Source organism: Octopus sinensis, linkage group LG4 (assembly GCF_006345805.1).
Source record: "Octopus sinensis linkage group LG4, ASM634580v1, whole genome shotgun sequence".
Lineage (NCBI taxonomy): Eukaryota > Metazoa > Mollusca > Cephalopoda > Octopoda > Octopodidae > Octopus > Octopus sinensis.
Window position 1 is genome coordinate 86229524 of NC_043000.1, and position 27705 is coordinate 86257228.

General features: G+C 35.2%; 1 protein-coding gene across 5 annotated transcripts in view; it reads right to left on the minus strand.

The window, feature by feature from the left end:
- Positions 1–27705, minus strand: part of LOC115210688 (thyroid receptor-interacting protein 11-like) — a 680082-nt gene that overhangs the window by 327649 nt on the left and 324728 nt on the right. For all 5 annotated transcript variants that reach the window (XM_029779369.2, XM_036502228.1, XM_036502227.1 and 2 more), the window contains one exon: positions 5936–6042. In XM_029779369.2, the coding sequence (XP_029635229.1) occupies positions 5936–6042 (107 nt within the window). The remainder of the gene's footprint in view (positions 1–5935; positions 6043–27705) is intronic.

Below are 27705 nucleotides of genomic sequence, written 5' to 3' on the forward strand. Positions count from 1 at the left end.
GTTTCACATCCTCCTCATGGGGAGGGGCCTCAGCCTGCTCTGTCAGTGGCATAATTCCCACTGACAGAGCCTCTCACTCCGATGGCACACCTCCCACCGGAGGAGCATCAGGTTCGGTTGGCGGCACAGCGACATCCGCCGACTGTCTCCAGTTTCTCTTCCTTCTCTTTTTCCTTCTTACGGTTGTGGGAGTCGGGGCCTCCACCAGCACACCCAGAGGGCTCCTCCTCCTCTCCCACAACCTGTGCGTCTGTTGGTAAGCAACCATTGTTGATCACCTTTCTTTTCCTTCTTGTTGAGGCCGATGCCTCAATGACTTCCTCCGTTTCTCCCTGCAATGGGAGAGCAGAGGGCACCTTCACCTTTCCCTACTCCGGGACCTTACCATGGCCTCGGGGGCGGTCCTTCTTAATGTGGCCTGACTCCAGGTGCAAGTGACACTTGGGGGGGGGGGCAACCCTCAAGTATCACTGGATACCTTGAGCCAGTCATTTTCAAAAAGTCAGGGAAAGTCATTCCACCCGCGGTCACTGGGGTCAAAGTCGCCTTTGCACCCTCCCGCAGGTAAGTGGTAAGCAAGCTACTTACCACACAGCCACTCCTATGCCTATATATATATATATATATTATATATATATATATATATATATACATACATACATACATACATACATATATATATAAGTATATATATATATATATATAAATACATACACACACACACATTATATATATATATATATATTATATATATATATATATATATATATTTATATATACACTTCTAATATAAGGATAAAATTTTTCAAAAATAGTAAAAAATATCATATGGGGTTAGACAATCTAAAGTCTGTCTTTCAGCATATTGGCATAGAAATTTTTTTCTTTTGCCCTTATAATTGTTTATTTTTTCACCTTGAAAGGTATTTTGATATGCTGGTCACTGATAAAATTTCTTTTGGAAAAATTTTATCCTTATATTAGAAGTAAATTTATTACCATTCACTTCAGGACTGGTAACCACTTTATGTGAGTTTTTCCTGATCATCTTCACGTGTGCTGAGGCTTGCTACAGAATTTCTGTTTGAATATATTTGGGGTACTTAAATGTACTCATGACTTTGCATTTGCTTTTTCCATGGGTATATGTAAGTGTTCCATTTATTCTAATCGTGTTTCTCGCTGAAGAAGGAAGAATCCTTGTGTTTGTGGATATTAATCAGTCTGATCCGGGAATAGTGAAAATTAAATTTTCCTCACTCCAGCACACTGTGTATTTATAGTGAAAAATATTATATGTGGTTAGATGATCTAAAGTCTATTTTTCAGCATATCGGCTTAGAAATTTTTTTCTTTTGCCCTTATTTATAATTGTATATATATATTGTTACGAGGGGGGGGGGACCTCTGAAGAACGAAAGCTGTTACGGAATCCCTCACACAGGCCCGTTCGATCAGCGAATGTTCGCCACGGAAACTCGGAGAGGAGAGAGAGACAACAGCAACTACAACAACAGCCGCAAGAAGGGACACAGAGGCAATTGAGAGAGACACAAAGAAGGCAATTGGCTACGTTTAACAACTAGTTTATATGACTATTACAACATCAAATACATTTAAAGATACATCAGGTAAATACAAGCAAGTAACAACACATCAAATGAAATAACAACAGCATTTAAAGAGTACACGTCGAATTAAACAACAAGTCAATACATTATACAGTCCGGAGACAACAGTTCTGTTTCAAATCACATTAACGTTACAGTTCAAAGGACATTAAAGGCACATACAGTTCAATGTTCCTTACACAGTTCTCTTTTGCCTTAACAGTTCTGTAACACATATCAACACGGTTCACATTGTTCTTTTTTACTGTCTCATTTCTTCTTTCTCTTTTTTTTTGTAACACGTATCAATACAATTCTTTTTACATAAATACCACAACTCTTTCCTTCTTTCTCTTCACATATCAATACAACAATAACACATACCGTTCAGTTCCTGCTATAATAGCCAATGTCTCATATTGTACCTCATCTCTTTTAGCACTGCTAAATCCAGCTGCTAAACTGCTTGCCTTGAATACCAAATCCTCACTGTTTGCCTTGTCACCACCCCAATCTCTCTGCTGGAACTCTAATTCACCTGACAGGGCCAAAGGTCCCCTAAAAGCCATCACTCTTCCGTGAACAAAGGACTATAACTTTGTATTCTAGACTTTGAGTCTCCAAGCCAGCAAAGTAGGTCGCAGCCAACTGTCCTTAGATTGAACCATTCATAGCAATATATATCATTATCATATCATCGTTTAACGTCCGTTCTCCATGCTAGCATGGGTTGGACGGTTCGACTGAGGATCTGGGAAGCCAAAAGGCTGCACCAGGCCCCAGTCTGATCTGGCAGGGTTTTTACAGCTGGATGCCCTTCCTAACGCCAAGCACTCCTTGAGTGTAGTGTGTGCTTTTTACGTGCCACTGGCACAGGTGCCAGGTGAGGCTGGCAACAGCCACAATTGGATTGGTGCTTTTTATGTGCCACCGGCACGGAAGCCAGTCAAGGCGGCGCTGGCATCGGCCACGTTCGGATGGTGCTTTTTATGTGCCACTGGCACAGGGGTCACAAATGCAGTTTCCATTGATTTTTGATTTTGGTGTACTTGACTCAATGGATCTCCTCAAGCACAGGGTTGAAACAGTGTTTCTTTACTTGCCACCTGCACAGGAGTCAGTCCAGTGGCCCTGGCACTGCCGAGTGCCAGTCATAGGATTGGTTCAATTTCGATTCCGATTTCACTTGCCCCAACAGGTCTTCACAAGCAGAGTTTAGTGTCCAATGAAGGGAGGTTGGCATGGGTGCCTGTTGTCGGATGAGGTTCGATTTCGACTTCGCTTGCCTCAACAGGTCTTTGTGTGTCTAAGGGAGGAAAGGCATGCATAAGTGGGCTGGCTGGGATGGATTCACTTGTCCTGCCGGGTCTTCTCACGCACAGTATATTTCCAAAGGTCTCGGTCGCTAGTCATTGCCTTGGTTAGGCCTAAAGTTCGAAGGTCGTGCTTCACCACCTCGTCCCAGGTTTTCCTGGGTCTACCTCTTCCACGGGTTCCCTCAACTGCTAGGGATTGGCACTTTTTCACACACCTATCTTCATCCATTCTCGCCACATGACCATACCTGCACAATCGTCTCTCTTGCACACCACAGCTGATACTTCTTAGGTCCAACATTTCTCTCAAGGTACTTACACTCTGTCGAGTATGTACACTGACATTACACATCCATCGGAGCATACTGGTTTCATTCCTCGTGAGCTTACACATGTCCTCAGCAGTCACGGCCCATGTTTCACTGCCATGTAGCATGGCTGTCCGTACACATGCATCATACAGTTTGCCTTTTACTCTGAGTCTGCCTTTTACTCTGAGTCTGTCTTTTACTCTGCATATATATATATATATATATATATATATATATATATATGTTGCAAATCATTCTTCTCTACTGTGGATGAACAGGAGACTTACTTTTCATGAATTCAAGCAAGCTATGAAGCAAATGAGATCAAAGAAGTCTCCAGGTCCAGATAACATCCCTTTCAGATATTGATACAATGGAGGACTTTTCAATCTTAGTAGACTTCGATCTTAACACACATGCAACACATCTCAGAACTGCAATATGCATATAACATTGCTGCCCTCTGTCATTCAAAAGAACTCCAACGGTCTGTGAACAACTTTGCTATGGCCTACCACCACTTTGGCCTTACAGTAAACATCAAGACAATCAAGATCTTTGCACAATAAGCCCTAAATGCCATCGTGCCAGATTTTGATGTTACCATCTCTGATACAACTCTCGAAAAAGTAGAGCATTTTCTATATCTAGGCAACCTTTTAGCAAACAAGTTCACCTAAGAAAAGGATGTGGAACACAGAATTGGAGCTGCACATGGGGGTTTTAGAACAATAATGTAGATCTTAAGAATGAAAATTATGATTTATTAAGCTGTTGTTATTTCAACCTTGCTATATGGCTGTGAAACCTGGACTGTATATCGTTGTGACATTCAAAAATTAGATCACTTTCTCCAATAAGAGCTTTGTTCAATCTTCAGTATCAAATGGGAACACTGTGTGACCAACAATAAAGTCCTAGAAAGAGCTAACAGTCAGAGTATCGAATTGTTGATCATGAAACGCTATTTTCAATGGTCAGGACATGTAGCAAGAATGGAAGAGTCAAGGTTCGCATGTTAAGTTTTATTCAGTGAGCTCACTTCAGATCACAGGGTTGGTCTCCTCAAAGATACAAGGATCAATTCAAAGCAGCACTCAAAGCCATTGGAATTGAGCCTAAATTGTTTGAAACACAACTCTGAGACTGTACAAAGTGGCAATGTTCCATCACCATCAGAACCAAAAACTTCAAAGCTGCCTGAATAGAAAAGGAAGGGATCAAATGATAGGAGAAAAAGGTTCAACAAAATCAACCTCGTCCTCCATCAACATTGCCATGCAGTCAATGCCATTGACTCTTCTATGCAAGAATTGGTCTACAGAGTCATTGATGGCATCACTATAAAGAAAATGTTCAGTAAAGAAGAATACTCGGATATGAGATAGAGCCAATGCTGACAATTTATATATTATCATCATTTAATGATCCGTCCATGCTGGTTGGAAGGTTTGATGGGATCCAATGAACTAGAGAACTGCATTGACCTCCAATGTTAGTTTTGGTATAATTTTTTATAGCTGGATGCCTTCCTAATGCCAACTTTACAGAGTGTAATGGTTGCTTTTTTTATGACACTGGTACCAGTAAAGTCACTAAGTAAAATGCAAGACTAAGGAAAGACACTCAACTGAGTGTGTTTGTAGTAGAGAGAGATGTGGTTTTGTGCCAGGTGTCAAGAGTCTAAATATAAAAAGCACACTCAATATAAGCAATAACGTGGTTATATTTTTATATATCATCAAGTAATATATTACTAGTTATGGCATATAACTGGTCAGAATTACACCTAGGTGAAACCAATGGTAGCATAGTGATCAGAGCCATGACTGTGTGATTAAGAAAAGGAGAAACAAAGAATATAAAAAATGACATTGAAAGGAAGAGGTACAAGCTTCTATACTGGCATGAATTTGCAACACAGCAACACTACATCTATCATAACTCATATAATCTTACTTGTAAGGTTCAATGTTTTATGATCAGACCCAAATATCTGCATAGTCTCCACCTTCCTTACTGCAGGCATCAACTTTTAATCGCACTAGATCATACAGGAATAGTCATCTCATTAAATATCAATCAATCGCTTTGAAGCTTAACTATTTTCTTATCTCAGTTTCACATAACATGCACACACAGCTTGCATAAAATATGTGTACAACAAATATGGAAACAGTAATTTGAATATGATGTTTACAATAACAGTAATACAGAAATGACTGACAGATTCAGATTATGTGCAGTTAGATAAGCAGAAAACATGTATAAACTTTTATTATTCAGTACCAGTGATGACCTAAACATTTCCATCAGCAGATGGCATTTGTTTAACTATTACAAAATACACTCCCTATAAAGGAGATGATTTTTATTTTCAGACCAACGTGGGAGTGGAAGTTATCTTGTTAATAAAATCATATGATGCTTTGGGTTTTCTACATCTAAATATCACAAAACAAATGTTGGTCTTCAAATAGCCTGAGGTTTAAAGAAACATCAGAAAGGTTGAATGCTGGTATCTGTTTAGTGGCTCAGTTTATTTAAATGTATTGCATGAACCAGAAAAGAAAAGTTGAATAAGAAAATGATACACCTAGTTTATCAACTATTAATAAGTAATAATAATAATTAATAATAATTAATAATAAGTAATAATAACCAGAATATGAAGTAATTGGAAATGAAAGGTACTCACGCTTTGTCTTTGTCACGCCTGTTGATCTCAGCACCATTTACAACAAGAAGTTTACATATTCCTAAGTGACCATGGTATGAGGAGTAAAACAAAGGTGTCTCCTTCTGCTGTAAAAACAAAATAAAATAATTCTGTCACCATCACCATCATCATCATCATCATCATCATCATCATCCCCATTATCAGTTTCACGATCACCTTTCCATGTTCACATAAGTCAGATGGAATTTGTTGAGGCACATTTCCGCAATCAGACACCCCTCCTATCACAAACCCCCACATATTTCCTAATAAGATAATGTTTCTTCATGACTGGACATGTTTTCACAGCTGATTGAAAATGAAGAACATTTTGTGTGCCAGGGTTCTTGTTTGCAACTATGATGTCAAGACAAGGAAACACAAACACGCACACAGACACATTCACTCACACACACACATACACACACACATGCATGCACAGATACACACACATACATACACTCATATACATAAACATGTACATTGGGCTTCTTTCAGTTTCCCTCTGCTAAATCCACTCTCAAGGATTTGGCTAACCCAAGGCTATAGTAAAACCACTTGCCCAAGGTGCTATGCAGTGGGACTGAACCCAAAACCATGTGGTTGGGAACCAAACTTCTTAACCACACAGTTACATGTGCACCTAAGAATATAAAAATATGAAAACGGCTTCTTAAAATAAAAATAATAAAGCAGTGTTATTTAAGTGATGCTGGGTTTGATGAGATTGGTTCACATACTTAAATGATGTTAGTGTTTAGAATAGAATGATGTACATATTCATTCTTAACATGTACTGGTAGATCTGAACATGAATGAATATGTTAATCACTGTTGTATTTTCTTTGCATTCTCTTAGATGTTGTGTATTCATAACACAATTTGCATAACTCCTATTCTTGTGTCATTCATTAATTGATATTATTATGCTGTCTCTCTTGCTCTTATTTATAAGGGGTTACATGGCATGCTTAAAGCAGAATTTAGCACCACCACCCACAAGTCCTGGATTTGATTTGTTTGACTAAAAAACCCTTCAAGGCAGTGCTCCTGTATGGCTGCAGTCAAAATGACTGAAACAAGTAAAAGATAACAGGTATATATATATATATATATATATATATATATATATATATATATATATATATATATATTATATATATATGTATGTATGTATGTATGTATTCAGAGTTCAATGGCTGAAGACTAGCCATGCATTTAAAACTCAGAGTACCAAGGATTCTGAATCAAACTGTTTTGATCTATGCATGTAACTCCCAATAAATGTGTTGAGTGCCCTTCTTTCATTTGTCTACTCACTTGTATATATACATACATACACACACATACACACACATATACACATGCATACATATAACTGTTTGGCAAATGAATTAATCTGAAATGGAGTACTGAAAATGAAGTAATTATAACACAGAAAATTAATTAAAAAAACTTGCATAAGCATGTAAAAAACTGTTGTATTCACTTTCAATTATTCTTTCTTGAGAGTGTCTTTTAACTTTGAAGTGTTAAAAATTTCACATCACTACATTCACCTGGTCACTGAAAATTCTACTGCATCTACAGAGATGTGGCAATCATAATTTAACAATATATTGATTGATCAGCTCTATAAGCATGCAGATTACAGGCCTTTGAAAGACATCTGTTAAACACACATACACACACACACACACACACACACACACACACACGCGCGCGCGTGCACACGCACATACATACACACACGCATACACATGCACACACACACTCACATGCATGCACACACATACATAGACACACATATCCACTTATTTATGTAGAGAGAGAGAGCAAGGGAGACAGCATAATAATATCAGTTAATGACACAAGAACAGTAGTTATGTAAACATCTAAAGCTTAAGTATACTGAGTTCTAACAACTAGTCATTAGTATTGCTCAGCACGCCAAAAAAAAAAAAAGAAAAAAAGAAAAAGACTGTGTTTGGGTATGTTTCTTGAAGACTTGAAGAAGATAGTATTATCAAACATGAAGCACAGCCTCTCTTGGTCTTGTGACCACTACATCACATCACACTATAAAGGCTATGCATTTGCAATCCAAGAACAGAAGATTGCAATGAAATATCTAATAAACAAAAGAGACAGTGTAGCCCTTGGAGTTCCAAGATGCAACTGAAAATATAGATTGTCATATTTCTGTGGAAGACATTACACATGATTAGCAGCAGCAGTGTGTGTGTGTGTGTGTGTGTGTGTGTGTGTATGTATGTTTGTATGTATGTATCATCATTATCATGTATGTATGTATGTATGTATGTATGTATGTATGTATATATGTATGTACATGTATTTTTGTATGTATATCTTTTGTATGTATATCTTTCTTTGAGAAGGCGAAGGCAATAGAATATTTTATTGAATCTAGCAGATTACTTCAATGCTCTGAGTAAAATGTAGCCAAGCTTGATTTTGCCTTTCATTCCTGTTGCAGTGTTAATAAAATAAGTTCCAGTAAGATATAAACAGAACCATTGAAAGGCCAGTGACATTCCAATCACTTTAACCATGAAAAATGTCTCTGTTACCACATCTGTAGGAAATAAATTAGTAGGGATGATGCAACTTTTGTAGGAAGTGATGTTACAAAGAGATTTATAGGTTACCACTAGAGTTAAGAGTTTTAAATATTATCTTTTGATCAATATTGAACCAATCAAATTTCAATAGTGATATCAGGCCTCAGTTTATTGAATATAAGATAAATGGCAGCATTCTAAATATATAATTAGCAAATATTTAATCTAGTGAGGCCAAAAAAGAAAGAATGGACAAACTACCAGTACAGAGCTGTTAAAAACCTAAAGGAAGATTAAACACATGTGCTGGAAATGAGGGTCTATGATTAGTTAGAATTTACCTGGGTTATAGATAACAGCATCTACAAATTTATTGAGACTAGAGTGTTACTCATCCATCATATGACAGATAATACTCAGAGACGTGTTTTTGCTTAGGTGAGTAGTATCAAGTAATATTGTATTTGTATGATAGTTATAATTTTGCATAAAAATAAGGAAATGAAACTAATTTTTTAAAAATAAAAATATTTATTAAATTAAACTGAAATTATATAAAACGAAACTCATATTCATATATTTGTGATGACATACATTATCAATAATGCTAATACTATTGAATTATCAACTAAATAAGTTGATAGATAACTAAATTACATCTTACCTAACATATGTCACAAGGTGTAAAATTCAGCAAGCTCTGAATTATCTCTATTTGGGAGATAAACAAACAGAGGTAGTTGGTGAGGCACAACCAATTATATTAGTTGACACTGGTAATTGAATTCATCATAGAATATTACCAATAATTTGTTTTTGCAAGTTCTTGAGGGATAAAAAATAAATTGATTCTGGCTATATTTACATTTCAAAACTCATGACACCAAACTAGATACTATAAAACTTGACAAAATCTTGTTTTCCTCAATGTATCTACTATTGAAATGGATTTGAATATATGTTTTTAGAATGAATAATATACTTAGATTTTACCAGAGTTACAACAGCCATGAATCTTTAAAGTGGTTGGGAAAGACTTCTGGTAGAATATTATCATTTCTGTTGTCAAATCATTAAGCCTAATTAGATTGGAGGCATTAATGCAAAGCTATGCATCAAGAAAACATCATACAGCATGAACTAACAAGACAATCTTCCTGTGCACTTCCCTTCAAACAGTGACTTTAGTAACTGAACATCTGCTGTGAAAGACTCCACATTTGCTGCTCCTTTTGTTTCTAATTGCAGACATTTAATACTTTAACTTCTACAAAATTCAATTAAGACACATTTTGGAGTACTTCTCATATATCTGGCATGGCGTTATTGCTACACACACAAACATCCAAGGCTTCAACTGAACAACTGGCTCCAACCAAATACTACAAGTTTTAACTAACGGATAAGCTATCTCTTCTCTTTTCTCTATAATGGCATGGCATCTACTCTCAGTTTGTTCATCCCTCACCATATGCATTGTAATTTCTCAGCCTGCTCCCACTACCACTGCAACATGTCCTTTTGTCCAGGATATCATAGCCCTACATGACCCTTGTTCATTTTTTCATGATATAGACTGCTTCATATGCATCTCAAAAATATGACCCCTGTGGCATACTGTATATAAGAGAAATCAGTCAGAAGCTAGCCTGTCATTTTATGGAATATTTATTGAACATCTGATCCATTGAACCTGTGGCTCTTCAGTACTTCAGGCTACTCCTACCAACATCTTTCACTTTGTAAGCCTGTACAATACTATAGTAATCCATTACCTGAGTTGTACAATACTATGATGACCCATTACCTAACTTGTACAATACTGTAGTTCTCTTTACCTGACATGTACAATACTTTGGCAACCAAAGTAACTTCTCACCCGCTAACAACTGCCAGCCCATGTACTTAACACCTTCCTTTTCTGCCAATACATTCCTGCACATACTTCACCTCCTATCCACACTCTATGAAACTTTATTCACATGACCTACACATTATCCCACCTGAATCATAACATCCTCACAATTATTCCCCACTATTATACATACACAGATCTTCACACACAATCATTGTATCACACTTGGTTCCTTATTCTCTTTCTTATGCACACATGCTTCCCATTACTTATGTCTCTTAACAGAGTTGCTCTTCTCTGCAGGAAACCATTAACTATACTAATTTCTCTTGTACCATTCCACTTTTATTTTTCCTTTCATATTCTTCATTTCTCTTCTATTTTGACAAAGGACACCTGTCCAAATCTTTGGTATCTCTTCCTTCTCTTCACAGCATAATTACATTAATATTGTATTCATATTTGCAATGTTTTTATTTGTTGTTTTTCTCTGAGTGTATTTTTTGGTTTTTATATTAAAGTAGATATACATTTACCCCATAGATATACATTTATCTTACTAGAATTACCAATAATGAATTTACTGAATTAGTTGCTAATCTTCTTTGCCCAAGCCCACTTAACTCCCTTATTTCTCCTTCCTTATCACTCCTACAATTCTCACCTCCTAGCTACCATGCTAAATATTTTGCCCTAACATTCTTTCCCAGAAGTGATAATCTCTGGAATTCGCTTTTTGCTTGTTTTTTACTTTTGAGAAATCAGCCATCAACAGATCAAATTAAACATCTACCAAAGTCTTGGACAGCCTACAAAGTTAACAGGCACTGCCTTTTGTCATTAAACTTGTTCAAGAAGTCCAAAGTCAAGATAATATTTCATTGAAAAGTTTTATATCAGAGAGTAAGATGAGAGTAAGAAAGTGAAAGAGCAAGTGGATATTTAAAACAAATTAGAACAACCACAACAAATATGACTGAAATATACTGTGGCAAGCATTAGCTGTTTATGTAAAGTCTGGAACAGATTTAGAATGTTCTAAGTTTGCTCAGCTTTGTTTCTAGTTTAGGCCAGATAACAAAAGCAATTTAAATTAAATTGTCATACTTCAAAAGTTCTACAAGTTCATAAGTCTAATGCAGCAATTTGCAATAAATAGTTGAATTAAAATTGAATACAGCAAACTCTTTTACATGTGGGATATAAGAAACCATTAAACATCATTAAATCTGACAAACCCAGAGAAAATATATTATCTAGAAGCTATTAGAAGTAGCATAAATACTAGAAGAATATCATGTTTCAGATGCAATTCATGGATCACTAAGATTCTATAATAACTGCTTTCAAAATTCTATGGCTCTCATGAGACACTTTCAACAACTCAATAATCTTCATAGTTAATTCTGAGTGAAATGAAAAAGACAAATATCAACAAGAAATATACCTTTGTGGTCTTTGAAGGTTAACTACATGAAGTATTTTGTTGAACTGTCTTAAAGCAAAAGAAATATACAATTAGCTAATGGAAGACACAAGTAGACATGCATGTTTACCTTCTACCAATCACAGATGCAAACAAGTAGGCACATTAAAAGAGTAATATCATTTTCAGAGTCAAACTCTAATTTTGTAACCAATCCAATATCATATAGAATCATTACACCCATCAATATCCATGGTCTATGTGGAGCAGTCAATCTCTGAAGGGTTTTGTAAGAAAGGTTGAGTTGTAAACAAATTTTTTCACTAAGGTTACCTAAATTATGTATCTTAAACTTTGGTTGGTTGGCTGACAGGGCAAAGATTTACTCTTCTTATTTAAAAATTGGATGTTTTCTAATGTTATTAAAGAATCCTCCCCACTCTGGAAAGAGTCATAGCAATGGTTTGAGGAGGTGATGACACATTTATGTGCTAGTCTTGTCCAACAACATGGAGGTTTAACAAACAGAGATTGATAAATTATGTGTCCAATGACTGAAACTAGCATAAAAAGAATATTAAGAGGCCCATAACTTCTTTCATAAGAGCAACATCCTGATGATAAATATAAGGATCAAATTAACCATTCTTACAACAAGAATAAAAATGTTACAAGATATGATATAAATACTTTGTTAGCAAAATCTTTTCGAATTTCAGAATCTCACTGTCAATATATAATTATTGATATATAGAATTTTATATCCATTTATACATTGGATATGCAGATTCCATGAAGTGGTGATGGACACAACTGTCTTCACACCACGTACTTCAAATTACTCTACTAAACACGATACTCCAATAAGTACAAACTGTCAACAATCTCAATGACTTCCTACAACTTCCATGAACTCTGAATGACCACTATGGCTTCTCTTGTCTCAACCAATACACTATTCTTTATAAGAGTTCAGCTAGTCCACTCTTTTGTGTTCCCAATTTTCGCCGCTTATATATCATTTTGCTTATTTGTTTTGGTACTATTCCATCTTTCCAACCTTCCCTTCCATTTTTATATATTTTGAAAAACACCTTGTCACTGATATTAAAATACTTTGCTGTATTTTTAGTGTTTTTCCTATTTGTTTTTCTTACTGGTAACAGCTTATCAAAAATCGGCTTTATTTTTCAAGCAAACATTAGTTCCACAGGTACTTGCCTGAACAAGTATTTGGGTTTGGTGTTATCCTATAAACCTTCAAGAACTGTGTTAATGCTGCATCATCGACTAGCTCGTTTCTTGATTTCTTTCATGCTCTTTTAAATGTATCCACAAACCGTTCCCTTTATCTGTTTGATCTTGGGTGATATGGTGGAATAGAAATGTGTTCAATTGAGTACATTTTGCAAAATATTTTTAAACTCATACACCATAAACTGCATATCGTCATTGGATACTATGGTGTCTGGGACACCATATCTTGCAAAGAGTTCATGAAAAAATTCTGTTGTTACCATTGATGTTAGTTTCATACATCTACATATTTCTGGGCGCTTAGTATAACTATCTACTACAATCAGATAATATGCACCATTTACTGGTCTAGTAAAATCTATATGAAGTTTGGTCCATGGACTGTCAGTTTTAGGCCACAGTTGGAATTTTACTGGTGGTGACTTGGCTGCAAGGGCACAACATCTGCAGGATTTCACTGACTCTTCAATATCACAGTCCACTGTAGGCCAATATATGTAGCTTCTCATTAGTGATTTCATTCTCAAATTCCCTGGATGACCAATATGAAATTCCTTTAATAAATGCTTTTGTAATGCAGCTGGCACTATGATTCTTTGTGCATATCTCAACACATTGTCACACAGTGAGAAATGATTTGCATTTGTGTTGCACATATTTTTGTTTTCTTTAGCCTTCAGTGTTTCTTTCATTTTTATAATGAATTTATCATTCTCTGAATTTGATTTTATGTCTGGTAACATAACTGGCAGTTCACAAATAGTGTTACACAAAACATTTTTAATTTCATTTTCCGCTTGCAAAGCCGCACTCACAGTATCTTTGAATGGTTCTGTAGTTTTTGAAATCGATCTTGATAATCAATCAGCATGGCCTAATTTCTTGGATGGTATATACTCCATCTTGAAGTTGTAGTTTAATAGTATTGTAGCCCAGTGTTGTAACCTATTAGCAGTATAGGTAGGAATTCCTTTTTTTCAACCCAAATATCGATAATAATTGTTGGTGTTCAGTCTATAGCTGAAAACTTGGACCATGCAAAAATCTGAAATTTTTCACAGTAAAACAATGTCTCAATAACTCAATAATTTATTCATCTAACCCTTGCTAGCATTAAAAAATAGGCATAAGATGAAAGAAGGAAGAAACAAAGTAACAAACTTCCATTACTTTCTGTTGAGATGATATGTTGATGTTGAGTGAATGTTCTGTTGGCTAGAGCTGAGACCTGTTAGAGACATCAATGCATAAACCTTTTATTAAGTTTCTCAAATGAAATGATGGAAGAAGAAGACACAAAAAAATTTTATATTGCAGACGTAACCAATCCCTTTCAGCTGCTATTAATAAAGATTTTGATTAAATCTACTTATGAAGATTGAGATTAAATGAATTTAGTTATTGATAGAAATATCATCATGCTGGCTTGGATGGGTTGGTTTGGCAGTATTCAATGGGTCAAAGGACTGTGTTATGCTCCAATGTCTACTTTGGCATGGTTTCTATGGTTGGATGCCCTTCATAATGCCAACCATTTTACAGAGTGCACTGAGTGTTTTTTTAGTGGGTGGGTACCCACACAAGTAGTGTCACTATGTAACTCACAAGACTATAGAGTAGGAATATAGGAGAGAAGAAGGTGAATTTATGCTAGTGCTAAGAGGTCAAAGTATGACAGAGGGGAGATGAACAGGTTTGATGCTGTATAGGAGATACACATTATATAAGGGTGAATGAGTGTAATTAAGGTGAATCTAGAAGCAGAGATAAAGCGGGTGGTGAGGAGGAATGGTAAACTGAAGAAAGTGGGAAATTTATTGGCAAGTAATAGTTTTAAAAGATTTCTCAGACATAAAACTAATATGTGTGTGTGTGTGCATGCACATGCGCATGTGTATGAATATATCTTAATATGTATAAGTATAAATAAAAGTTAGTATATTCAATAGTGTCAGATCAGTTGAAATTAAAGCACTTTTGGGTGTTCCGTTGATTTATGAATACCAAGTTAGCATTTTTCTCTTTTTGCACTCACTGACAGCTTGCTCAGTCAAAATATTGTTGTTGCTGTTAGTGCTGGTGAAAGATTTCATGATTACAGTTAGTGTTTAGACCACCCTGAGAGATCAATTTACAGTTGGTGTGGTCAATTAGATATTTACTTAAACTGTTTAAGGAATAATATGATAAAGAGCTATAAAAAAAATATTTAGAAATTTAGTTCTTATTTTATATCTGATACTATCAGAAAGTCTTATGAATTTCTATGTCATGACGAAGCTGATTTAAAAACAGAATTATTCTCTCTCTTTTAGAGAAATTAAGTTATAACTAAAATATGGAGTATTTGAAGAAGTAAATATGTATGGGTTTCCCAATTTAGAAATGTTACTACTCAGATAGTATAATATCAGCTGCTATTGTAAAATGCAAGAAAATATGTTTGTTTAAATGGTTAAAAATAAGTTAGGAGCAGCCATATGTAAACATCTAAGAGGCTTCTGTGTACTTCAGATTGGAATACCTTTCAATCAGGTGAATGTTAGTCAAACTAGAACAATATTAGTTTCAGTACAAAGTGAAGATTATCACTAACTCGGAACTATGAGAAGACTGACAGCAATAGGGTGTTATATTCCTTAATAACAATAATGATGGCTAGAAAGTATCAGATATGCAGTCTCTTCCTTAATAATAACAATATAATCTGTCATGAGCAGATTTCTTGCTCCTAAAAATAACATTAGAATTGAAGGAGAATTTTTTCTCCCTTCCTCTTTGCTGTCTTCCCCTCACCATTTGACCAGTCTGTGAATGTCTGCATTATCTTTTATCTGTTCATAAATATTACAAAATACCCGGAAATCAAAATAAACAGCATGATATCAATATAACAATATTATTTCCTTCATCTTTCTCAGCTATGTGTCATTAATAAAAGGTTGATATAATATTATAGTAAACTAGTCCTCCTGTAATTGTTTATCCTGATCTGAGTTTAGTCCAGAAAGAAGATAAGGTTGAAAGTATATTCAAAGATCCATTTCCCATGGGTTCACAGTAGCATACAAAATGTTTGCACATGTATTCCTTATCATCTGCTGCCCAGAAGTAGAAATCAACCAGCTGACATCCGCTGGTTTTCATGATTGCCAATGAGATCCACCAAATTATTGTTTTTTTTTTTCTTTCACTTTTTCAAATGATACCTTTTACTCCCAAATGATACATTTACAGCATCCTGTTTCAAATCTGTTCTTATTAATTGAATACCATGCTTCCAAAATCTATCTTATTATATACATGCTTCCAAGATCTCTCTATTATAAAAATCTATCTATTATATAAATCTTCTTCTTTTTCTTCTTCTTTCATACAGATCTATCTGTTATATAAATCTATCTGTTATTATATATCATACTTCCAAAATCTGTTATATAAATCTATCTGTAATCTAAACCTGTTATATATATTTGTCTGTTATTATATACCATGTTTCCAAAATTTATCTGTTCTCTTTGCTTATCCTAATGATGGTAATGTATTTTAGGAACTAGGGTTATGCTAAGGTCTATGAAACTGAGGATAGGATGGAGGGATGGGAGTTAGACTCTATAAGCTCTCATTAATTGAAAAGAAAGAGAACACTGTTCCCCTCTGTACACCTGCTCCATTTCCATCACTGGCTTACCCCCTACTTTAAGCATCTGAAACTCAAACTGTTTGAAGGTAAATATGATTTATCTAAATTAGCCATTTTAAAATAGAAAATACTCATTTTATCTTTAGCCTTCAAAAATAAAAATGAAAACAAAAGTTTTGTCGTATTTTATATATCTGAACACTAATTATTGATCTATTAAAATTTTAATTTTCATGTTGATATATTTTTTTCATAAACACTAAGTTTTATTAAATTATCTTGATTTGATGTTTTCTCTGTTTTATCTCAGTTAAGTTTTGCATCTTGGAGAGTATAAAAATATTTTAAAAAAATTATTAATATCCATCAAAACTTTAAAAAATTAAAAGCAATAACAAAAAAAATTTAACAGATTGTTGTCTGTGACATTTTAAAGTTCTTTCCAATATTAATTTCATTAGAAATTCTGTTTAACCATTTAATTGCTGTTTTCAAACTTATTATTATAGGAATATGGCAAGGCAAGTAAAAAGAATGCCAATTAATCAGCCAAAGGGTTGACATATTTATCACTAGCCCAAATCCCTTCCATTCAATAACCCAGTGTCTGGTTTTCTTCATGTGAAGCATAGCACACAATTTCTCCATGGTACCTAGAATATATACACCATGGAAAAAGAGCTATTATTTGTATCTCTGGCCCAAATCCCTTTCACTTAGTGATTTAGCCTCTCCATGGTATCTATAGTACACAAACCATGGAAAAGTTCAGTTATAAACAATAGTCAGAATAGTCAGTACCACTGACAACTGTTTCATTAGCTTGTGATCTTAAACTCAAATCCAGAGGCCTTTAGTGGGGAATGGGATATCAGTCCAATATATAATCCCCAAGAAATATTTTAAGAAACATTACAAATGTGTTCTTTCTTCTGTCAGACATTGGTAAAATATGTTCCTGTCATATATGTGCATTGATTCAATAGATTCTGACTCTGCCCACCACTCCAAATGTATGATCATGTGTCAATGTAACAAAGTTCTATTGTTTTAGAAGAATTTCAAGTAGTAGGAAATGATGAAAATAATAAAGAAATAGACTAAATCCTCTACCATATCAAATTTGTTATATTAGTGTTCTGAGATGACTTCGTAGGTGTTTTGGTTTAGCTATACAATCAATTCAATCTGACTTAAACTTAGATCCTGCAAAGTAGTTAGGTGCATAAGACAACAAGCTTCCTCCAGTATGGTTGATTTAGCATACTTTATTGTGTCCCTGTCCAGTCAGGACCTGTGCATTTGAAACCATCCTGGAATGTCTGATGCCTAGTGTTCTTGGACTGGACCTTTTTCCATTTTATTTCTTTCAGTATCTATGTCACTGCAGCCTTTGCATGCCAAGTGGCTAGAAGGTGGTACAAAATGTGATCATCCATGTGAATTTGACATAATACCATGATGTTTTTCAATGGCTGTGATTTGCTTCACAGAAGGAGCCTATCACTTATAATTCTATTTTTTCAGATGACATTGTTGGTGGAATATATCCAGCTTCCTGTTAATTTTTATTGACATTTTCCATATTTCACTGCCAATCAGAACCATTGGCATGACTTACCAAACCATGTCAGTACTGATGCATGTTGTTACCCAGATTTAGCCCAACACTTAATATATTCCGCACTTCATATGTTTTTTATTGTTTCTGTCATTATTGATCACACTACCAGGTAGGAGAAAATGTTTACATTTTTCCACAATCTATTGTCCAATAAAGATGGAAGGCTGGATAGAAGCATTAATCTTCATCTCCCCAGTGTTTTCAGTTAATTCCTGCTTGTTTTTTGATGTTGGTAGTTAGTTCTTTCAGCCTAACTCTAGTTTCTGCCAATTGTGTAATGTCATTGGCAAAGGCCAGAGACCAATAAAATATATAGTAGCAACATAGACACTTGAGTCAATGACCTATAATCATAGAGTAGTAAAAACCAAAATATTGGAAACACTTAGTCTGTCTTCAATGTAAAGTATAACAGTACATTATCAACACCATCATCCTTTCCTCCCCTCCAAACTCCACATCTTCATCTTTTAACATCCATCTTTCATGCTGTTATGAGATGGATGGTTTGACAGGATCTGACAGATCCAAGGACTGTATCATGCTCCAATGTCTGCTTTGACAGACATTTGGTTTATGTGGCTGGATGTCTTTCCTAACACCCATCACTTTACAGCATGTATTGGGTGTTTTTTTTTAATGGCACCGGCACAACCGAAGTCTTTGTGCAGCTCACACATCTAAGATCCCCTTTAACTGAGTGGGGCTATATTAGAGAGTGAGCCAGCTCTTTGCTAGGAAATGAGGAGTTTAATGTATGAGAGAAGGGGCCAGCACAGAACAGGTTTTTTGCTGTTACTTATAGTATAGACAAGTGGGTGGAAGTAACCAAGGTAAAACTGGAAAGATAAATAAAATAGTGGTGGTGTGTGCCAGATACAAAACTGATGAGGTGAGTGAGGAGAGGGATAGCATAAATAAATAGAATCATGAAAGTCCCGCAGAGATGATACAAAAGGTGACTAAATGACACAGAATATGATTGTTAATATAAGGGAAAAGCTAAACTTGAATGCTATAGTATTCCAGCACCTGACATCTAGTGTGTTAATGACATGCTCCCAAAATAACATTCAGTTGTAAATCATGAATATTTTAAAGAATATATCAAACAGAATTGTTTTAAATAATAACATTTGATTTTTTTTCTATTAAAATTTCATGTTTTTATCAAATATTATTTTTAAAAAAATGAAGGAAAAAAGGTATTTCATATTTTTTCATCATTATAAAATACAATCAATGCTAGTCAAAGGATTTAGTCGTATCTTTGAAAAGCTTCCTAAGCTCTGCTAATGGAGATGATGGAAGTTAAAAGTAGCAAGATCATAAAGTTCAAATTTTCAAGAAAATCAATAGAACCAATTAAGAAATATTACAACAAAAATAATTTTTTACTAAGTGAGAATAAAAACAGAATCAGATACTGTTTTACTACTACTACTACTACTACTATAACTACTACAACTACTACTACTACTAGTACTAGTGGTAGTGGTGGTGGTGATAGTGGTAGTAGTAGTAGTAGTAGTAGTAGTAGTAGTAGTAGTAATGCCAGCTGGCTGAATCATTAGAGCATCATAAAAAAATTATTTGCAGTATTTCTTCTATGTCCTGAGTTCAAATATAGTTGAAGTCAACTTTGCTTTTCATCCTTTTGTGGCTGATAAAACAAAGTGCCAGTCAAGTACAGGGGCTGATGTAATTGACTAACCCACGCCTCCTAAAATTGCTGGCCTTGTGCCAAAATTTGAAATCCTCCTTCTCCTTCTCTTTTTTACTCTTTTACTTGTTTCAGTCATTTGACTGTGGCCATGCTGAAGCACCACCTTTAGTCGAGGAAATCGACCCCAGGACTTATTTTTTGTGAGCCTAGTACTTATTCTATCAGTCTCTTGTCGAACCGCTAAGTTATGGGGGCAAACACAGACACACAAACATATACACACACACATACATATATATATATATATGTTTGCGTATATATACATATACATATATACGACAGGCTTCTTTCAGTTTTCTTCTACCAAATCCACTCACAAGGCTTTGGTTGTCCCAAGACTATAGTAGAAGATGCTTGCCCAAGGTGCCATACAGTGGGACTGAACCCGGAACCATGTGGTTGGTAAGCAAGCTACTTACCACACAGCCACTCCTATGCCTTCTCCTTATTATTATTATTATTATTATTATTATCATCATCATCATCATCATTATTAAAGGTGGCAAGCTGGCAGAATTATTAAAGTGTCTCAAAAGATGCTTTGTAGTATTTCTTCTGACTCTTTACATTCTGAGTTCAACTTTGCCTGCTATCTGTCTCTATGTAAAAGATGTATTGCTTATAAAATTTAAAAACCCATGCTAGTATGGAAAATGGACATTAAACAATGATGAACAAAACATTATATCAAACCTAAAAAAAGAATACCCTCAAGACACTGGTGCCTCTCAGTGTGCCAAATATCCAAGCAAAAATACTTACTAGTGCATTTGGTTGCATTCAAACACATTTTGAAAACTGGTTGACATGTTCCTAGAGTATTTAAGTTAACCTAACCATTAATTTTTCAGGTTTTATTTCTTGTTTTAATTGTTGTATATATTATATTGTAAATTAAAATCAATTTTTGTGTAAACATGTGTGCATGTATGCATATATATATGTGTGTATGCACATGTGTACATGTATGTGTCTGTGTGTGTGTACATATATATATATGTCCTGAACATAAATATTAATATTAATAATATGAATATAATGAATTCATAATATGTATGTATGTGTGTGTGTGTGTGTGTGCATGTATGTATATATATAAACTCTGTGATATATATATATATATATATACTCTTTTACTTGTTTCAGTCATTTGACTGCGGCCATGCTGGAGCACCGCCTTTAGTCGAGCAAATCGACCCCGGGACTTATTCTTTGTAAGCCCAGTACTTATTCTATCGGTCTCTTTTGCCAAACCGATATATATATATATATATATATATATATATATATACATTATTAAGTACCCATGTACATTTCGTCAAACTGAGTCTCTCTCTCATATATATATATATATATATATATATAAACACAAAGCAATGGAGATTTATTCATAATTTAATCAACTATATACATTTCAAGGAGAATGGCTTACCTCAAAATGCTGCAACACATCAAATATGCACATTAAATCGATCCCATATTTGATCAATTAAAGTGTTACAGAGAGAGATGAATTCAACACCATCTTATGCTTATCAAAACTATACCATCACTGCTTATATTATTGTACCATTAAAGGGTGTGAGTAGTAGAATTTGCTCAGCTCATAACCTAAACTTATATGTGACCATTTCCTAAGTCAATGGGACAAGGAAGTATTCTTTATAGACCTACTTAGGATTTGTATTTATCAGGCCGTGACAGAATTGTAATTTTGATTTTTTAACTCTAAAGGTATATACTTCTTCTTACAATTAACATACTTATAATATACTAGATTCATCCAATAAACAATTAATTTTAATTAGAGTCCTTAGACTCTGATGTAATTTAGTCTCTTTCATCCTGGATTTTATTTCATATTTTGTATTTTTTAAAATTGCCTTACATCATCTTCCTTATCCAAATTTAGAATATAATTATTCCTAACATGTTGTTTTCTAACATGTAATGGAATATTCTCCTTAATGAATACCAGCTTTCCAATTTTTTTCCTTTAGACTTCTCATTAATTCAGTTCATCTTCATCCATTCATTGTACTGCTGTTTGATTTTATCTAGCTACCCAGTGTGTTTGAATATACCATATATTGAATTACATACAGTTCTATCATGAATCCTAAATAGGTTTATAAAGAAAAGTTTCCAACCATCAGACTGAGGAAATGGGCAAAAATAGGTGTAGGAATGAGCTGACCCAAATTTACAATTCATTTCCTTAAAATGTTTAACAATATAAGCAGTGGTGATATAGCTTCAATAAGAATAGGATGGTGTTGAATTGATCTCTCCCAATAGCATTTTAATCAAACAAATATGAGATTGATTAAATATGCATAATTGATGCATTGCACCATTTTGAGGTATGGCATTCTATCTGAAACATACATAGCTGATTAAATCATGAATAAATCTCCATTCTTTTATATTTTCCTACTATAGTCTGTGAGTATATACTGAATTCATTCAGTGTTTAAACTTCTGATTTGTAAATTGGATAATTGATGGAAAGATGTTTATAACCTATGAGTATTACTGTTGCATTCACTGGACAATTTATTTTGCTGGGTTTGATCCCTTCAGAGTGGCTAATAAAGAAAAGACTATTATTATTATTATTAATATTAATATTATTATAATTATTATTATTATTATTGAGTGAGAGAGCAGTGAATGCCATCAAAGTGACACTGGGGCAAAATATCCGAAGCCCAATATACCCATCATGACTACCCATCTGATAAGGGTATACTAGGCACATCCATTACAACCATATGTGCACGACACGGTGATCTCATATCAAGATTAAGAGAGTAGGAATAATGTCAGTCAGACTAGTAGTGCATGGTAGCTGATCCAGTTGCTACATTTATGAAAGTAAAGGCTACTTGAGGGTCTTCTGTTCAGAAGAAGCAGAAAAGCAAAATATAAAGAGAGAGAGAGAGAGAAGACAGCAGAAATAGTGACCAACAGCTCTCTGAAATGAAGATTATAATTTTGACTGCTTTAGATTTAATATGGTTCTTTTTGTTCTGAGCGCAATCTACACTAGAGTTGATAAAAGTTTCATCTCTCTAGATTTATCAATTAAGTATCAGTAATATACAGAAATTGTTCCAATCAGCTCTAATTCCAACCATACAATATTGGCTTTGTAGGAAATTGAAGAAAATCATCTTCAAAGAACGTCCTCTGTTGTATTAGTAGGTGTAATAGTGGTGGTAGTTGTGGTGATAATATTAATAGTAGTAATGATAGTAGTATTATAATAAACATGACTGCAAGATATCTCTTCAAAGGATTTCTTTAAAATATTCAAGTAGCCACATTAAAGTGTAATAATAACATATAAAGAACTGATCACTTGCAAATAATATATGGAGATTTGATTTAAGTCCAGTGCTTACATCCCTAAATTAAAGATCACTTTGTTGCTTGATTTTTTTTTTTGACCATTCCTTGTACACTGGGTTTTAGAGTTAATTTACTGAGTTGCTATCTTTAGTGTTATAGTAATAGACCATGCTTGCTTTTATTTTTAATATTTTTACACTAAAATATATTTCATGGCGTGGAATTAAACTTATGAATCAAAGCATTTGATAAGAGTAAAGCGAAAGAAGATAATTAAGATTGCAACCAACAGATCCTATGAAAGATAGAGTAAAATGATGTGGAATATAATCACTAAGAATATGAGATGCGCATGAAAAAATATAACATTTTTATGTTAGAGGAACCTATATCAAAGTATAGCATAGCAAAATGGATGGCTTAGCTGTTAGTTCATTTCTAGCACAATAAAAAAATTACTTCATTTATAACAAAGTGGTTCAACAGAGGAGACAGTGTTTTAGCAATATGGTGAAGGCTTAGGGAATTTACCAATCAAGGAAAAATTAGGTCTTTAATGGTTTGACATTGAAAAATCGTCTAATTTCTGCTGGCTAGGCAGGAAACCAATTTTGTAAAAGAAGATTGATTGACAGGAACATTGTTTTAACGTCTACTTTTCCATGCTTGCTATACGATATATATATATATATATTAATAAAAGGAATTCCAACCTTGTCTGATTTTCACGTTTTATTTACAATCTTATAATGATATAATATAATATGATATAATATAATAAAATAAAATAAAATAATAGAATGTTAAATGTTCATTCTAATTGAACTAGTACTTTCATGCATTAAATTCTGCAATCTTCAGGTTCATGTAGTAGTGGTGACAGTCATGCTTCACAATTTTTGACTGTAGCGAGATGATTGAACCTGTGCTTTAAATACAGCTGTGTAGGCTCCAGATGCTAGGTTTTGCAAACTGTATTCTGACCAATCAGTGTGTAGTATCACTCAATTACTTAAGCTGATTGGTTGGTTGAGCTGATTGGTTTAGGCGTCACGCTTTGTTGGACATGTCAAGAGTCCTGTATCTTGACCCTGGCCAAAGCAGCAATTGTTGGGCTCTTTTTAGAAATGTTGTAAATAGCCTTTGTCAGAGATTTTTATATTTTTATATTTCAATTGTCATCATCATCATTGTCAGCACCTTAATTATTGCTGCTAGTGGTGATGGTGGTGGCAATAGAACTTTTAACCCTAAATAAGATAATTTTCCTGCTATCTAAGTATTATTATTATTGCTTATTTAGCTTGGGTTCGAATTTATCAATAAAATTCTTTTCTCTGATTTTCCTCTTGATTTCACTTGGGCTGTGTAATTTGTAGGATGGAAATATTATATATATTTTCTGGCCACATGTTGCTAGGTGGTTACTCAAAGGTATCTGACGGACCTCTAGGTCTCTAATCTGTTTCCGGTGTACACGTGAGCGTTCTGATAGTGTGTTTCCCGTCTGACCTACATATATTTCTTCACAATTTGGGCATTTGATGCAGTAAATTAAATTTCTGCTTTTGCAGTTCATATTCGCGTTTGTGAATATTTTCCCGGTTTTTGTGTTTATATATTGGCCGGTATGTATGAATTGGCATGTGCCACATCGGCTATCATTGCATTTAGATACAGTGAATGTTTGGTCTTTGTTGCTAAGGTCAAATTTTGCCTTTGTTAGTAATTTTTTCAAGTTTTTAGGCTGTCTTTTACTAAGAACCATAGCTCGCCATTGCCAAAGCAAACCTACAAATCATTGCCCAAAGTAATGAATTAAAAGACATAATCACGGATCGAGCTATGGTTCTTAGTAAAAGACAGCCTAAAAACTTGAAAAAATTACTAACAAAGGCAAAATTTGACCTTAGCAACAAAGACCAAACATTCACTGTATCTAAATGCAATGATAGCCGATGTGGCACATGCCAATTCATACATACCGGCCAATATATAAACACAAAAACCGGGAAAATATTCACAAACGCGAATATGAACTGCAAAAGCAGAAATTTAATTTACTGCATCAAATGCCCAAATTGTGAAGAAATATATGTAGGTCAGACGGGAAACGTACTATCAGGATGCTCATGTGTACACCGGAAACAGATTAGAGACCTAGAGGTCCGTCAGATACCTTTGAGTAACCACCTAGCAACATGTGGCCGGAAAATATATATAATATTTCCATTCTACAAATTACACAGCCAAAGTGAAATCAAGAGGAAAATCAGAGAAAAGAATTTTATTGATAAATTCGAACCCAAGCTAAATAAGCAATAATAATAATACTTAGATAGCAGGAAAATTATCTTATTTAGGGTTAAAAGTTCTATTGCCACCACCATCACCACTAGCAACAATAATTAAGGTGCTGACAATGATGATGATGACAATTGAAATATAAAAATATAAAAATCTCTGACAAAGGCTATTTACAACATTTCTAAAAAGAGCCCAACAATTGCTGCTTCGGCCAGGGTTAAGATACAGGACTCTTGACATGTCCAACAAAGCGTGACGTCTAAACCAATCAGCTCAACCAACCAATCAGCTTAAGTAATTGAGTGATACTACACACTGATTGGTCAGAATACAGTTTGCAAAACCTAGCATCTGGAGCCTACACAGCTGTATTTAAAGCACAGATTCAATCATCTCGCTACAGTAAAAAATTGTGAAGCATGACTGTCACCACTACTACATGAACCTGAAGATTGTAGAATTTAATGCATGAAAGTACTAGTTCAATCAGAATGAACATTTAACATTCTATTATTTTATTTTATTTTATTATATCATATTATATTATATCATTATAAGATTGTAAATAAAACGTGAAAATCAGACAAGGTTGGAATTCCTTTTATTAATATATTCTTCTATACACAATCACACACACCCATATATATATATATCATCATCATCATTTAACGTCCGCTTTCCATGCTAGCATGGGTTGGACGGTTCAACTGGGGTCTGGGGAGCCCGAAAGCTGCACCAGTCCAGTCAGATCTGGCAGTGTTTCTACAGCTGGATGCCCTTCCTAACGCCAACCACTCCGAGAGTGTAGTGGGTGATTTTATGTGCCACCGACACAGGTGCCAGACGAGGCTGGCAAACGGCCACGCTCGGATGGTGTTTTTTATGTGCCACCGACACAGGTGCCAGACGAGGCTGGCAGACGGCCACGCTTGGATGGTGTTTTTATGTGCCACCGACACAGGTGCCAGACGAGGCTGGCAGACGGCCACGCTCGGATGGTGTTTTTATGTGCCACCGACACAGGTGCCAGACGAGGCTGGCAGACGGCCACGCTCGGATGGTGTTTTTATGTGCCACCGACACAGGTGCCAGATGAGGCTGGCAAACGGCCACGATCGGATGGTGCTTGTTACGTGCCCACAGCACGGAGGCCAGTCGATGCGGTACTGGCTACGGCCACGTTCGGATGGCTTTCTTATGTGCCACGTGCCACCGGCACTGGTACCACAAAGATACAAATTCCATTGATGTTCATCTATTTTGATTTGTTTTGATTTTCACTTGCCTCAACAGGTCTTCACAAGTGTCACAAGAAGGAAGGTATGCACAGGTGGACTGACTACGTCCCAGGTAGGGGCCATGGGTTATGGCCTGACTAGTCTTGCCGGTCTTCGGATGGTGTTTTTATGTGCCACCGACACAGGTGCTAGATGAGGCTGGCGAACGGCCACGATCGGATGGTGTTTGTCATGTGCCCACCGCACTGACTACAGCACTGATGGATTTCTTGTGTGCCACAGGCACTGGTACCACAAGATACAAATTCCATTGATGTTCATCTATTTTGTCTATTTTGATTTGATTTGATTTTGATTTTCACTTGCCTCAACCGGTCTTCACAAGTGTCACAAGAAGGAAGGTATGCACAGGTGGACTGACTAGTCTTGCCGGGTCTTCGGAAGGTGTTTTTTATGTGCCACCGACACAGGTGCCAGATGAGGCTGGCGAACGGCCATGATCGGATGGTGTTTGTTACGTGCCCACAGCACGGAGGCCGGTCGATGCGGAACTGGCTACGGCCACGTTCGGATGGTTCTCTTGTGTGCCACCGGCACTGGTACCACAAAGATACAGATTCCATTGATGTTCATCTATTTTGATTTGTTATAATATATATATATATATATATATATATATATGTATATATATACTGCACCCCCACCCACGTACATACATACATATCGTTTTACTGAAA